This window comes from Ornithorhynchus anatinus, chromosome 1 (assembly GCF_004115215.2).
Source record: "Ornithorhynchus anatinus isolate Pmale09 chromosome 1, mOrnAna1.pri.v4, whole genome shotgun sequence".
Classification (NCBI taxonomy): Eukaryota; Metazoa; Chordata; class Mammalia; order Monotremata; family Ornithorhynchidae; genus Ornithorhynchus; species Ornithorhynchus anatinus.
Genome location: NC_041728.1, coordinates 132,504,664 through 132,520,327, shown reverse-complemented (window position 1 = coordinate 132,520,327; position 15,664 = coordinate 132,504,664). Strand labels below are relative to the sequence as shown.

The window sequence follows — 15,664 nt, the reverse complement described above, 5'->3', positions numbered from 1 at the left end:
GACCGCGGCCCCACCCACCGGGATACTCACCTGCCATTGGCCGAGGCTCCCGCCACTCACCGGCGGAGGCCGCCGGGCAGCCAACGGGAAGAGGAGGAGGGGGGGGCCGGCCCCCGCCCCCTCCCCTCCCCCCGCGCCCAACTCTCGTTGGGCGCGCGCTCTAGGCCCCGTCCCACGAGAGTTGGGCACGTGCTCTCGGCCCCGCCCTGAGCAGCTTTGCCCCCGCCGTCGGGCAGCCCTCCGGGAACCGTCCCATCGCTTTAGAAAAAAACCATCTGGAGAAGACGGGGTCGGGGGTGGGGTGGAATGAACGACCCTCGGCACACCAAGCCCGGCCTGAACGCACCCGCACGAGGGATTCCCCCTCGCCACACGCATACACAGTCCATAGGCTCCACGGGAGGGAGGGCGGGAGTCACCCAGCCAGTCCTGAAGCAGGGGGGGAAAGGGCGGGGCCCGCCATGGCAAAGGGGCGGGTCACCAGGCCCGGCCCATGAGGACGGGGGGGGGGGGGAGGGGGCGAAGCGCGATGGCGCAAGGACCGAAGAGGGCGCGGGGGGGGGGGGAAGGGGGAGAACTGACCCTGCCCTCCGCCTCACTGCGTATTCGCCCTCCCACCCGGTCAGCAACACCCCCTTGACGGGAAGGGGGCCGGAGGGGGCTCGTCCATCTCTGGGGAGGGGGAGGAGAGGACGCGTGTGACATCATTGGTTTGAAGAACACGACTATCACGGACTGGAGAGCAGGGGCCGGGCCCCCCGCGGGCGCCGGGCGGCCCCCCGGCAGAGCCCGGGGGCGGGGGCAAGACATGCGCACCCCGGCCACGGTCCCCCCGCCTCCTTCTCCGAACACTTTCATGCAAAACAGACAACGGAGGAGCGGGCGTCCCCCGGGGGTCCCCCGAGCCCGGCGGCTCGGCCGCCCCGCGGCCTCCCGCCCCCCGCGGCCAAGGGACCCTTCCCCGCCGGCCCCGGCCGGGGCCGGGCGCGGGCCGTCACCAGCTGGGGGGAGGGGGCGGTCACTGCTCCTCGGGCTCGTCCTCGTCGAGGGACACCACGCCCGAGGAGGCCACGTCGGACGCTTTCCTGGGCAGCGCCCAGCCGCCGGCGGAGGGCGGGGGCAGCAGGGGGCAGTCCTTGCAGGACGCGGCCTCGTCCTCGGCGGCCGTGAGGCAGGACTCCGTGTAGGACATGGAGTAGAGCGAGTCCCGACGCTCCAGCGGGCCCAGGCTCCGGAAGGCACTTTCCCCGCTCGGGGCCAGTTTGGAGAGGAGGAGCTCCTGGCCCAGCAGCTTGGTGGCCAGCCGGGCGGGGGAGCCCAGCAGCCCATCCTCCAGGCTGCACAGGCTGGAGCACAGGGTCTCTGGGGACACGGTCTGGGAGGAGTCGCTCTCGGGCTCGCAGGAACCCTGCCGCACGGGCCGGGGGCAGCGCCGGCCCAGGAGGAGGAGGTCCTGCAGGTGGGGCCCCGGGGGCGGCTGCCCGGCCGTGTCTGCGCACAGAGAGGGAGCAGATTAAAAACGAGGGGTCAGCGCCGTTCCCGCCCGCCCGACCGGCCCCGTCCCATTCGGCTTCCCCCGCCTCTTCTCCCCTCACGGCGTGGAAGGCAAAGAGGAGAGCGGGGGCGGGCGATGGTGTTCTCCCTCAGTTCCGGGACGGCGGGGAAGCCCCACGTGGGCCGGGCCGGGGGGGCGTAGAGGGCTGGCGGGGTGAGCTCCGACTCCGAGGCCGGTCGGGAACGCCGGGGCGTCCGAGAGCCGGGGCGGGGGGCCGGGGTTCCGCACGGGGATGTGCCGCTGAGAGGGGAGGGGCCGAGGCCGCGTGAGATGTTCCGGGCCCAGCGGGTCTTCCTGTTTGCCCGGGGGCCCCTCGGCTGGCTGAGGCGGCTGCACTGCGGCTCAGCTTTCCCACCGCACATACCGACAGATGGACAGACGGACGGCGGGCTGCCGAGGGCCGGGGGAGGGGGGACATGTGACCTGCCGCACACGAGACAGGGCCCCCACAGAAGGCAGAAAAAAAAGCAGCCTGGCCTCGTGGAAAGGGTACGGGCCTGCGAGTCGGAGGACCCGAGTTCGAACCCCGGCTCCACCACTGGGTGACTGCTGGGTGACTTGGGGCAAGGGATTTTAATTCCCCGCGTCTCAGTTCCCTCATCTACAAAATGGGGACCCGATACCTGTCCTCCCTCCTACTTGGACTCCACGTGAGCCGCACGTGGGACCTGGTTATCTCGTATCTACCCCAGCGCTTCGAACGGCGCTTGGCACGGAGTAAGCACCTAATGCCACTACTATTATTATTATTTTGTGGTTAGAGGGATCACTGGGGCTGGGCTCAGACGGGGCATGAGCCGCCCTCATGCCTTACCTGGCCTCGGGAAAAAGAAATCTCATTTTCTTTCCTCTAGCTAGCTCCGAGAAATGACGTAAGTCCTCCCGAGATGTCGGGGCTTTCCTGAACGCTGCCCTTCGCTCTCTGATCTAAAGCCCCTTGTCCTCCAACGGCCAGGGGAACCCTTCCCTCCGGAAGCGGCTCTGTGTCCGGAGCGGACTGTCTGAACTGCAGGGAGGCAGAGGGTGGAGGAGGGAGAAAAGGGAAGAAAGTTTCCACCGTTCCAGGAGGGAGGCGTGCCGCAGAGCGGTGTTTCCCTCACCTGTAGGCGGAAGGCTGTCAGCTTCTCCCGCAAAGTCCTCGTCGTACGATTCGTCTGCGGAGTCCTCGCCGTCCATCGAGGACCACGCTCGCAGCTTAGCTTCCGCGATGGCAAACTGCTCCGCCACCCCTGGGGGCCACAATACCCATCGACAAAGAGAACGTGCGGCGAGGGGGCTGGGGACGGAGACGGGCGGAGGGACGGGAAGGAGGAGGAGGAGGAGGAACCACCGGGTGGGAGACCCGCAAAGGTCCAGTAGGATGGCTCTGAGCCACTAGGTCAGGCCCCACTGAGGAGGGAGGTGGACGGGACCCCCCAGGGCATGATTTCCGACTGAGACCGGGCTCGCCTCTGCTTCCCGCGGGGCCCACCTGCTGCAAAGCGAGCCTCCTGCTCCCCCTCGCTGAGGTCCGAGTAGGAGGAGAAGGCAGATTCAAGAGCGATGGGAGAGTCGCTGGGCTTGCTCCAGCCCTTCCACTCAATGAGATGGGCAACGCGGCCCTGAGCCATGGCTGTGGGTTTCGTCACGTGGTCCTTCACCACCTGGGAAATTCCTGGGAGGAGGAGAAGGGTGATATTAACACGGGCAGACGAGCCAAGCGAGAGGGGAACAGGCTGAGAAGCGGGCCTGGCCCAGGGGAGTGAACACAGGCGGGTCTGGGAGTCAGAAGGACCTGGGTTCTAATTCCAACACTGCCACTTGGGCGCTGCGTGACCCTGGGCAAGTCCCTTTATTTCTCTGTGCCTCCGTTTCCTCATCTGTAAAATGAGGATTAAGCGTGGGAGTCCCACGCGGGACATGGACTAAGTCCAACCTATCCTGTAGCTACCCACCGGTGCTTGGTGCGACGCCCGACACTCAGTAAGGGCTTAACAAATACCATTAAAAACGAACAAAAAAGGCCAAAGGGATGAGAGGTAAGGAGGACTTTGGTACAGGGAGGCCATCAGGGTCCAGGAGAACTGGCTTAAAGAAGAAAAGTGAGCTTGTTGTGGGTAGGGAGCACGTCCGCTGGCTCTGCTATATTGTACTCTCCCAAGCACTCGGTACAGTGCTTTGCACATAGTAGGCGCTCAATAAATACCATCGACGAAGAGAGATCTCAGAGCAGACAGCTCAAAAACAGAACTGCCACAGCAGAGGGAGCGAAGCGGGAGCTATACCCCTCACCCCTCCGCGGAGGGACGCAGCGAGGAGGGAGCAAGTGGAGGGGTTGAGAAGCAGCACGTCAGAGGGCCTGGGTTCTAATCCCAGCTCTACCTCGGGCTTGCTGGGTGGCCGTGGGGGAGTCACTCTGCTTCTCCGTGCCTCGGTTTCCTCAGATGTAAAATGGGGGGGGATTAAATAGCGGTTCTCCCTCCAATTTACACTGTGAGCCCTAAGGGGGACAGGGACTGGTATCTAACCCAATGCTTGGCACGTAGCAAGCACTTAATAGGACAATTACTATTATTATTGCTATGATTAAGCGGCATACCATGCAGGGAGGAGCGGGCCAGCGCGGCAATCTCCTGGATGGTTAGTGCTCTCCGGGACTTGGGCAGCATCTCGACTGTGTCTCGAACATTCACCTGGTGGAATCAACCAGAGAGGTCAGCACCGTCTTCTCCCAGGGCAGCATCCTTGTCGCAAGGGAAAGTGACTACCGACTCTGTTATACCGTACTCTCCCGAGCGCTCAGTACAGTGCCCTGCACGCAGGAAGCTTTTAATAAATACCATTAATGGATTGCCCGAGCCTTGCCCTGGGCCCTACCTCGGAAGGTGTCTGAGCCTAGTCTCCCAACCCTGCCGCCGTATGCCGTTCTCTTCCCCTCTTCAAAACCCTACTTACAGCTCACCTCCTCCAAGAGGCCTTCCCAGACTGAGCTCCCCTTTTCCCTCTGCTCCCTCTACCCCCCCTTCACCTCTCCGCAGCTAAGCCCTCTTTTCCCCCCATTTCCCTCTGCTCCTCCCCCTCTCCCTTCCCATCCCCTCAGCACTGTACTCGTCCGCTCAACTGTATATGTTTTCATTACCCGATTTATTTTTTAATGAAATGTACATCGCCTCGATTCTATTTATTTGCTATTGTTTTAATGAGATGTTCTTTGATGGGCTTATAGTCTAATTAACTGGAAAAAAGCTTTAACTATATAAACAAGTAGGTACACATTCACAACAATCCATTATTATAGATCATAACGCTCCAAAATGTTCTTTTACTCAACTCCATCTCTAGCAGCTCCTTTTTGACAGTTGCAGGGGGCTCCAGAGATCGTCTGCCCAAGGGGGTGAGGCCCCCCCCCCCCCGCCCCATCACCCCTTCTTCCTCACCAGATTCCGACCGGGGGCGAGGGAATTGTCATCAATTCCAACAGAGAACCCAGACGCCCTCAAAATCAGGTTCACGTGATCTAAACGGTATATTTATTCCGTCGTATTCACCGAGAGCTGACTGTGTGCAGAGCACTGTACTGAGCGCTTGGAAGAAGACGGTACAACAACAAACGAGCACATTCCCCACCCACCACAAGCTCACGGTCTAGAAATCAAGAGGAGCGGCGTGGCTCTTGATGAGGCTGGGTGACCTCGGGCAAGTCACTTCACGTCTCTGGGCCTCAGTTACCTCATCTGTCAAATGGGGGTTGAGACTGGGAACACTATGTGGGACAGGGACTGTGTCCAATCCTTGTATCTCGTATCTAGTGCTTAGTGCAGTGCCTGGCACAGAGTAAGCGCTTAACAAATACCCCGGTGATTATTACTATTAATATTACAGGACTCCATTTAGGGAGCCAGGCTCCTCTACAAAAAAGATTGCAAACTCTGTGTGGGATGGGGACAGTGTCCAATCTGCTTGTAATAATAATTATGGTATTTGTTAAGCGCTCACTATGTGCTGAGCACCGTTCTAAGCGTTGGGATAGATACAGGGTCATCAGGTCGTCCCACGTGGGGCTCACAGTTTTTAATCCCCATTTTTACAGATGAGGTAACTGAGGCCCAGAGAAGTGAAGTGACTTGCCCGAGGTCACACAGCTGATAAGTGGCGGAGGCGGGATTAGAACCCACGACCTCTGACTCCCAAGTCCGGGCTCTTTCCACTAAGCCACGCTGCTTCTCTATTATCTTGTATCTACCCCAGTGCGGAACACAGGGTACATAGTACATAGTAAGCACTTTTTAAAAGGTACTTAAGAAGAAGAAGAAGAACCTTAATTGTTAGCTAGGCGGATAGTGGCATTCATTGGGCAGGGATTGTCTCTATCTGCTGCCGAACTGTACATTCCAAGTGCTTAGTACAGTGCTCTGCACATAGTAAGCGCTCAATAAATACAACTGAATGAATGAATACCCAAGGAGGAAAAATAATCGGAGAGAGACAGGACTGAATTAAAATTCTGGTAGTTTGGTCAGAGAAATCAATCAGTTGTACTTACTGAGTGCTTACCGTGTACACAACACTGTACTATGTGCGTGTGGCTTAGTGGAAAGAGCCGGGGCTTGGAAGTCAGGTCATGGGTTTGAATTCCGGCTCCACCACTTGTCAGCTGGGTGACTTTGGGCAAGTCACTTCACTTCTCTGGGCCTCAGTTCCCTCATCTGTAAAATGGGGATGAAGACTGAGAGCCCCACGTGGGACAATCTGACTACTTTGTATCAACCCAACTGCTCAGAACAGTCCTTTGCACTTAGTAAGCGCTTAACAAATACCATTATTAGTATGATTATTAACAGAGTCTCTAGACTGTGAGCTCGTTGTGGGCAGGGAATGTGTCTGTTTATTGTTATATTGTACTCTCCCAAGTGCTTAGTACAGTGCTCTGCACCCAGTAAGCGCTCAATAAATACAACTGAATGAGTGACTGAATGAACAGAGTCGGGAGATACATCCCCTGCCAACAAGGAGCTTATGGCCCAGCGGGGGAGACGGACGTTAATATAACAGTGCTCTGCACACAGTGTGGCTCAGGGGCAAGAGCCCGGACTTGGGAGTCGGCGGTTGTGGGTTCTAATCCCGGCCCCGCCGCTTATCAGCTGGGTGACTTTGGGCAAGTCACTTCACTTCTCTGGGCCTCAGTTCCCTCATCTGTCAAATGGGGATTAAGCCTGTGAGCCCCACGGGGGACCACCTCATCACCTTGTATTCCCCACCCCCAGCGCTTAGAACAGTGCTTTGCACATAGTAAGTGCTTAACAAATACCATCATTATTAGAAGCAGCGCGGCTCAGTGGAAAGAGCCCGGGCTTGGGAGTCGGAGGTCATGGGTTCGAATCCCAGCTCCACCACTTGTCAGCTGTGTGACTAGGGGCAAGTCACTTCACTTCTCTGTGCCTCAGTTCCCTCATCTGTAAAATGGGGATGAAGACGGTGAGCCCCACGTGGGACAACCTGATTACCCAGTATCTATGCCAGCGCTTAGAAGAGTGCTCTGCACATAGTGAGTGCTTAACAAATACCAACATTATTATCATTATTAGTAAGCACTCAATAAAAAAGATTGAATGAATGAGTGAATGAATAAATAAGCTACAGATATGGGCATCAGGAAGCGGGAATACTGTCTTGTTTTTGTTTCATTCTGCTTTGTTCTGCCACCTGTCTCCCCCGATTAGATTGTGAGTCCGTCGTTGGGCAGGGATTGTCTCTATCTGTTGCCCAAATGTCCACTCCAAGCGCTTAGTCCAGTGCCCTGCACACAGTAAGCACTCAATAAATACTATTGAATGAACTGGGCAGGGATGGTCTCTATCCGTTGCCCAATTGTCCATTCCAAGCGCTTAGTCCAGTGCCCTGCACACAGTAAGTGCTCAATAAATACTATTGAATGAATGAATTGGGCAGGGATGGTCTCTCTCTGTGGCCCAATTGTCCATTCCAAGCGCTTAGTCCAGTGCCCTGCACATAGTAAGTGCTCAATAAATACCATTGAATGAATGAGTTGGGCAGGGATGGTCTCTCTCTGTTGCCCAATTGTTCGTTCCAAGCGCTTAGTCTAGTGCCCTGCACACAGTAAGCGCTCAATAAATACTACTGAATGAATGAATTGGGCAGGGATGGTCTCCCTCTGTTGCCAAATTGTCCATTCCAAGCGCTTAGGACAGTGCTCTGCACACAGTAAGCGCTCAATAAATACTATTGAATGAATGAATTGGGCAGGGATGTTCTCTCTCTCTTACCCAATTGTCCATTCCAAGCGCTTAGTCCAGTGCCCTGCACATAGTAAGTGCTCAATAAATACCATTGAGTGAATGAGTTGGGGAGGGATGGTCTCTCTCTGTTGCCCAATTGTTCATTCCAAGCGCTTAGTCTAGTGCCCTGCACACAGTAAGCGCTCAATAAATACTACTGAATGAATGAATTGGGCAGGGATGGTCTCCCTCTGTTGCCCAATTGTCCATTCCAAGCGTTTAGTCCAGTGCCCTGCACACAGTAAGCGCTCAATAAATACTATTGAATGAATGAATTGGGCACGGATGGTCTCTCTCTGTTACCCAATTGTCCATTCCAAGCGCTTAGTCCAGTGCTTTGCACACAGTAAGCGCTCAATAAATACAACTGAATGAATGAATTGGGCAGGGATGATCTCTCTCTGTTGCCGAATTGTCCATTCCAAGCACTTAGTACAATGCTCTGCACAGAGTAAGCGCTCAACTAAAACGATTTAATGAATGCATTGGGCAGGGATGGTCTCTCTCTGTGGCCCAATTGTCTATCCCAAGCGCTCAGTCCAGTGCTCTGCACACAGTAAGCACTCAATAAAGACTACTGAATAAATGATTTGGGCAGGGACGGTCTCTATCAGTTGCCAAATTGTCCATTCCAAGCGCTTAGGCCAGTGCTCTGCGCATAGTGAGCGCTCATTAAATACTATTGAATGAACGAATTTATGAATAAAGGCCACAGATCGGAGGCAAGGGAGCGGGAGAAGGGGATGGATCGCCCACACCAAGGTTGAGCACTAGGGTTAGCAACTCCCCTCCTCCCCCGCCGGGCTACTGTTTGGCCCCCACGGCGTGGTGGTTTCAAGGGCCCCATAGGCCCCGGCGCGCGGACCGGCCGGGAGGGGGCGGGGGGGAAGGGCCTCAGGGGAGGGGAGGGGCTGAGAGAGGCCACGCCCACTCGGGCGGCACGAGGGCTTCGACGGACCAATGGGAGACCGGCGCGCAGCCAGGTCGGGGGGGAGGGCGGGGCCTATGAATGGGCGGGGCTAATGGATGCACGAGGGCTTCAACGGACCAATGGGAGAGCGGCGCGCGGACCTGGCGGGGAGGGGCGGGGCTAATTGAAGTAGGCCACGCCTACATGGGCGGTGCGAGGGCTTCAACGGTCCAATGGGAGCCCGGCGCGCGGCCGGGGGGGGGGAGGAGAGAGCGGGTCCTGTGAATGGGCGTGGCTAAGGTAGGGAGACCACGCCCCCCTGAGCGGCACGTGGACTTCGGCGGCCCAATGGGAGCCCGGCGCGCGGACAAGCCGGGGGGGCGGGGCTAAAGGAGAAGGGCCACGCCCATGGGGGGCGGCACGCGGACTTCAGCGGCCCAATGGGAGCCCGGCGCGTGGCCAGGGAGGGAGGGGGCGGGGCAGCACGAGGGTTCATGCATTCAATAGTATTTATTAATAATAATAATAATAATAATAATGTTGGCATTTGTTAAGCGCTTACTATGTGCCGAGCACTGTTCTAAGCGCTGGGGGAGATACAGGGGAATGAGGTGGTCCCACGTGGGGCTCAGTCTTCATCCCCATTTTACAGATGAGGGAACTGAGGCACTGAGAAGTTACGTGACTTGCCCACAGTCACGCGGCTGAGAGCTTACTATGTGCACCGTTTCAACTGTGCAACGCTGAGAAGCGGCGGGGCTCAGTGGAAAGGGCCTGGGCGTCCGAGGTCGTGGGTTCTAATCCCACCTCCGCCGCTTGTCAGCTGGGTGGCTTTGGGCGAGTCACTCCCCTTCTCCGCGCCTCAGTTCCCTCATCTGTCAAATGGGGGTGAAGCCTGGGTGCCCCACTGGAGAAGCAGCATGGCTCAGTGGAAAGAGCACGGGCTTTGGAGTCAGGGCTCATGAGTTCGAATCCCAGCTCTGCCACTTGTCGGCTGTGTGACTGTGGGCAAGTCACTTAACTTCTCTGTGCCTCAGTTCCCTCATCTGTAAAATGGGGATTAAGACTGTGAGCCCCACGTGGGACAACCTGATTCCCCTATGTCTACCCCAGCGCTTAGAACAGTGCTCGGCACATAGTAAGCGCTTAACAAAAATACCAACACTGGGGACAACCCCATCACCTTGTATCGGCCCCAGCTCTTAGAGCTGTGCTTGGCACAGAGTAAGCGCTTAACAAATACCATGAAGACTGTGACCCTCACGTGGGACAACCTCATTCCCCTATATCTACCCCAGCGCTTAGCACAGTGCTCTGCACATAGTAAGCGCTCAATACTGTTGAATGAATGAGGGAGAAAGGCCACGCCCACATGGGCGGCACGAGGGTTTCAATGGGCCCCTGGCGCGCGGACCGGCCGGGAGGGGGCGCGGCTACAGGAGCGAGGCCACGCCCACCGAGGCGGCACGTGGGCTTCGTCGGTCCAATGGGCAACCGGCGCGCGGACAGGCCGGGAGGGGGCGGGGGCCCGGGTGGAGGGGGCGGGGCTAGGACAGGGAGGCCACGCCCACACGGACGGCGCGAGCCAATGGGCAGCCGGCGCGCGGACAAGCCGGGGGCGGGGCGGAGGGCGGGGCTACAGGAGCGAGGCCACGCCCACAGGCGCGGCGCGAACCAATGAGCAACCGGCGCGCGGCCAGGCCGGGAGGGAGGGGCGGGGCTAGGGGACAAAGGCCACGCCCCCGAAAGGAGCTCGGGGCGTCCCCCGCGGGGCAGCCTCCGCGACGCGCGCAGGGCGCATGCGCCCGAGCCGCCCCCTCCCCCCCACCGCGTCCCCGCGTGGCGGCGACGAGCGCCCCCTGGCGCCTCCTCGCCCCGAGGGCTACGGCGCAGGCGCGGCGGGGCGCCGAGGTGTACGTTCCCATGGCAACCCATCACCATGGCGCGGGGTCTCCCAGGAAACGGCCCGGGATGCGTTTGCGTCAGCACCGGCGGCGGGGGCGGCGAGGCCCCGGCCACGGGGACTACACCGACGGAGGAGCCCCCCGGCAGGTAAAGGGCTCTCCAAGAGGGAAGGGTGGCAATCCCGGGGCGGCTGCCGCCCCTCCGTCCCTCCACCGAGGAAAGGTCCCCTCTGTGCCCCCCTGCACCTCTCCCCATCCTGCCCGCCCCCCCCCGACTCCCGCGGCACCTCTGGCGAGTCCTGACTGTCCAAGGAGGGCAGGCGGAAGGGGTGACTCCAGCCCAGCAGGGTCCTCGCAGCTCCCACGGGGGTCAGGGCCCGGCCACGAGGCAGCTCGATCCACTCCACGCGCCAGGTGGGATCGGCGAACACTGCAACGGGGTGGGGGGAGGAGGAGGAGGAGGAGAAGGAGGAGGAGGAGGTACGGTCTGTTTAGCTGGGATCCTCCCCTCCCAAATCCCCTCAAGGGCCCCAACCGTTCCTTTCATCCCTAAGATCCGAGGCGGGCCTGGAACATCTCCATCCCTGAAGACCTCGGCCCACCAACGGACCCGGCCCGCGTCCCTCGTCCCACGAAACCGGAATCCACCTGCACCTCTTCCGTCTCGGAATCCCCCATCCCCACGCCAGGTGTCTTCCTCTCTCCCAACCCGTGTCTCCGGATGGTTCTCTGACCTCTGATCCCCGATAGTTCAGCAGGATGAATCCCAAACTCTTTAATCCTTCTTCTGACTTCACCCCCTCATCCCCTTTTCCTCCTTGAACCTGTCAGGAAACCTGCCTTCCCAGCTTTTTCTTCTCCCACTCTATCCCCAGCCTGTCACATTCGTCCACCGCACATCACTGTCCCTGTCCCCGCCTCTTTAGGTCTTGGCTCAGCACAAAGCATAGCCTCCTCCGGCTTCCTCTACGACCCCGCGCAGCCTTTCCCTCCTTAATTCTGTCCCCCAGCTGTTGTTTTTTTATGGCATTTTTTTATGGCTTACTATATCCCGGGCACTGTACTAAGCGCTGGGGGGAGATGCGAGTTAAGCAGGTTGGACCCCGTCCCTGTCTCAAATGGGGCTCACAGTCTTAACCCCCATTTTCCCGATGAGGTAACCGAGGCCCGGAAAAGTTAAGCGACTGACCCAGGTCACCCAGCAGAAAAGTGGCGGAGCTGGAATTAGAACCCAGGTCCGCGCTCTTTCCGCTAGGCCACGTTACTAGTCTAGCCAGCTGGCAACGTTGGAGCCGAAATGACTTTTCTCCCCCACGACCCCCGTTCTACGCAGCGCCCGCCCCCTCGCCTCTCAAAACACATCCATATTCCCTCCTCTTGCCTCCATCTTCCCTCCTCTGGCCTCCATCGTTCTGGTTGGGACATCTTTCGATTCTCCTCTTTCCTCTCATTTCCCTTTGTCGGAAACATTTGGTCCAACGTGGAAATCCAGGCCAGGCCGTTCAAGATGGACTCGGAGAACTAGAGGCCAAGAATCGCGTGGGCTTGGCTCCTAGTTCCGTTTCCGTGCCTCCTTTGGCTTCGGACCTTGGGGCACTCCCCTTCCTACCTCGGCTTCTGCCCAGGCACATGAAGACACCCTGCGGCGGGGCCAACAGGAAAATGAAGAGATGCGAGGCGCAGAAACTGAGCTCCCTGGGGCTCTACTCCCCTGGGCGGTGCCAATAGGCAGAGCAGATCGTAACTGACCTTTAGTTGGAGCAGCAGTCTCTGTCCCTGAGCCTCAGACAGACGGTGGTCCCCAGAATTGCTAACAACCAGAAGGAAGATACAAGGTTACATCCCATCCCTCTCCCCCTAGCTGCAACTGAATTGGAATTCAGAGCCCTGGCTGACGCCGGAGCGCCCCCCCCCCAAATCCTCACTCGGCTGCAAGGAGAAAACGTTGTTTTTTGAAAACCTAGGAGAAGGTCCCCAGAGACACGAGGTAGCTTCAGCTGGGTCACGGGCCAGAGCGTCCCGAAGTCCAGCTGGCAGCTTCTTCGTCTCACCGGGAATTACACGGGAATCACACAGCCCCGTCACACGTGGAAAAACCACATCCCGGCACGATCCCGGGCCGCTTCCAATTTCACCGGGTGACGGGACTCTGGATCCCGCCACGCGCTTGGGCTGTCGACAGCTACAAGTGTCGCCCCGCTCCACGGAGGCGACCCATAAGGCTGGAGGTTCCAGCAAAGTCCGAGGCCTATGAAGGGAAGCAGCGTGGCTCAGTGGAAAGAGCCCGGGCTTGGGAGTCCGAGGTCATGGGTTCGAATCCCGGCTCTGCCACTTGTCAGCTGTGTGACTGTGGGCAAGTCACTTCTCTGGACTCATGTGGAAAATGGGGATTAACTGTGAGCCTCACGTGGGACAACCTGATGACCCTGGATCTACCCCAGCGCTTAGAACAGTGCTCCGCACATAGTAAGCACTTAACAGATAACAACATTATTAAGATGAGATGTCCTGCCTGCCCTCAGGCTTGGGGGAAACCCGATGTCTCGACGTGGCCTGGGGCTGACGAAGACAGCGTGTCCCACCAAGACCTGAGGACGAACAGTCCGAAAATGCACACGTGGCCACAGGTTCCAGAGAGCCCTTAAATATCGTGACTTGAGGGAGCTTCATTTCCCCACGTAGAGCGGCATCCGTGGGGATTACGGGTCCCTGCATGTCCCGATACCCACAAGGGGGGGTAGGGGTCTCGGGCATCTTGAGATCAGAAGGAACTGGGGGTTGGTTTGGGCCCTTCAGGGACTGTGAAACCTAGAATCCTCCAGAACCCCTGTGGGCGGGCGAGCTCCGTGGGACCCAGAATTTACCCACCGACGGCCCCTTATGCCAACGGGGGCTGCCGAACCTGCATTTCAGGGGGCGGGCAGGGCCCCCTCCCCACCCTCCGCATCAACTCCCCCAACTAGAGGGACGAGGCAGCCGAACGGCCCGTCGCGGAGGCCGAACGGGAGCCGGCCCGCGAAACCCGTCTTCGTAGGACGCCGCCCGGCCGAGAGCGCGAGGACGGGGTGGACGCGGGTAGGGATGGGACCGATCCGGTCCGGGCACCCGATTCGGGGGTCCGGCCTACAGCGGGCTCCCTAACTGCCGGTGATGTCGACGGGGGGGGGGGGGTTGGCTAGAAGATGGAGCGGGGGAGGACGCCAAGCGGGATCTGAGAAAGACTAAACGGGGGGTGACCAACCCTTATTATAGACCTTTGGGGGTGGGGAGGGTCCCGTCTCCAGGCCAGCTGGGTGTGATGGACAACTGGGGGCCTGGCTCGGGCCAAATGGGGCACTGCGGTTGGCGAGGGAGCATCTTCCTTCCACACAAGTCCAAACGGGGGGTGACCAACCCTTATTATAGACCTTTGGGGCTGGGGAGGGTCCCGTCTCCAGGTCAGCCGGGTACGTAGAGTCCAGGGGTGATGGGCAACTGGGGGCCTGGCTTTGGGGCCGAACAGGGCAGTGCAGTGGGCGAGGGAGCAATTTCCTTCCATGCCACCATAAACGGGGGGTGACCAACCCTTATTATAGATCTCTGGGCGTGGGGAGGGTCCCGTCTCCAGGCCAACCGGATGTGATGGGCATCTGGGGGCCTGGCTCTGGGGCCAAACGGGGCAGTGCAGTTGGAGGGGGAGCCTCTTCCTTCCATGCAATTCAAAGGGGGGGGTGACCAACCCTTATTATAGACCTTCGGGCGCGGGGAGGGTCCCGTCTCCAGGCCAGCCGGGTATGCAGAGCCCTGGGGTGATGGGCAACTGGGGGCCTGGCTCAGGGGCCATACGGGGCAGTGCAGTTGGAAGGGGAGCGTCTTCTTTCCATGCAACTATAAACAGGGGGTGACCAACCCTTATTATAGATCTCCAGCCGGGTATGCAGAGCCTTGGGGTGATGGGCACCTGGGGGCCTGGCTCTGGGGCCAAACGGGGCCGTGCGGTTGGAGGGGGAGCCTCTTCCTTCCATGCAATTCAAAGCGGGGGGTGACCAACCCTTATTATAGACCTTCGGGCGCGGGGAGGGTCCCGTCTCCAGGCCAGCCGGGTATGCAGAGCCCAGGGGCGATGGGCACCTGGGGGCCTGGCTCTGGGTCCAAACGGGGCCGTGCGGTTGGAGGGGGAGCCTCTTCCTTCCATGCAATTCAAAGGGGGAGGGGGGTGGCCCACCCTTCTGATTGACCTAGGGGCGTGGGGAGGGTCCCGTCTCCAGGCCAGCCGGGCGTGATGGACAAGCGGGGGCCTGGCTCTGGGTCCAAACGGGGCCGTGCAATGGGCGAGGGAGCATCTTCCTTCCATGCAATCCACAGGAGGGGGGGGGGGGTGACCGACGCTCATTATAGGCCTCCGGGGGTGGGGAGGGTCCCGTCTCCAGGCCGGCGGGGTGTGACGGCCAGGCCGGGGGGGGGGGGGGGGGGGGCCCGTGCGGTGTGCGGGGGCGCCTCATCCTTCCCCTCCCCTTACCTGCGGGGCTGCGGGAGCCGATGCAGCCCATGTCCGGGGCCTCGGGGCCGGGGGGAGGCCGGGGGTGGGGGGGGGAGGGGGGGGGGGTCAGCCGGCGCTGGGACCCGGGGCCATCGCCTGCCCGGGGCCGCCGCTTCTCCCCACCGAGGCCGCTGACGTCACCGAGGGGGCGGGGCCCTGGCGTCACGCGGAGGGGGCGGGGTCCGGGCGTCACGCGGAGGGGGCGGGGCCCGGGCGTCACGCGCCAACCCCTCCCCCCCCCCTTCCCCGGCCGCCTCCTCCTCCTGAGGCGAGGGCCCCCCGTCACCCCCTGCCTGAGGCGAGGGGCCCCCTGCCTCCTCCTCCTGAAGCCCTCCAGCACCAATGGCGCCTCCTCCTCCTCCACAGACACACTCAGACACAACCTCGCCGGGGCGGGGGAGGGGGCGGCCTCAGGGGAGGGATGCCCACAAGATGGCGGGGGGGTGGGGGCCGCGAGGGATGCCGGGACTGGCCTCCCTTGCCCACCCCGACCCCTTCCTC

General features: G+C 60.1%; 1 protein-coding gene and 1 long non-coding RNA gene across 5 annotated transcripts; one reads left to right on the top strand and one right to left on the bottom strand.

The window, feature by feature from the left end:
• Window positions 1–950: 950 nt before the first annotated feature.
• On the bottom strand, window positions 951–15,207 carry FAM131A (family with sequence similarity 131 member A). 4 transcript variants are annotated; one of them, XM_029064563.2, is made up of 8 exons: window positions 15,143–15,207; window positions 12,394–12,454; window positions 12,026–12,284; window positions 10,932–11,074; window positions 4,134–4,227; window positions 3,027–3,209; window positions 2,656–2,784; window positions 951–1,491 (listed from the first exon to the last, which is right to left on the bottom strand). In XM_029064563.2, the coding sequence occupies exons 3-8, from the start codon at window positions 12,093–12,095 to the stop codon at window positions 1,019–1,021; spliced, it is 1,092 nt and encodes a 363-aa protein (XP_028920396.1). In that variant the 5' UTR covers window positions 12,096–12,284; window positions 12,394–12,454; window positions 15,143–15,207; the 3' UTR covers window positions 951–1,018. The 4 variants fall into 4 exon arrangements, with proteins under 4 accessions (XP_028920396.1, XP_028920408.1, XP_028920404.1 ...); XM_029064575.2 differs by lacking the exon at window positions 12,026–12,284; XM_029064571.2 differs by lacking the exons at window positions 12,026–12,284; window positions 12,394–12,454 and having other exon boundaries at window positions 15,143–15,198.
• Window positions 10,671–13,300, top strand: LOC114812028. Its single transcript, XR_003759695.2, has 3 exons — window positions 10,671–10,792; window positions 11,199–11,333; window positions 13,167–13,300. It is a non-coding gene; the product is annotated as an uncharacterized LOC114812028 (long non-coding RNA).
• Window positions 15,208–15,664: the final 457 nt, after the last annotated feature.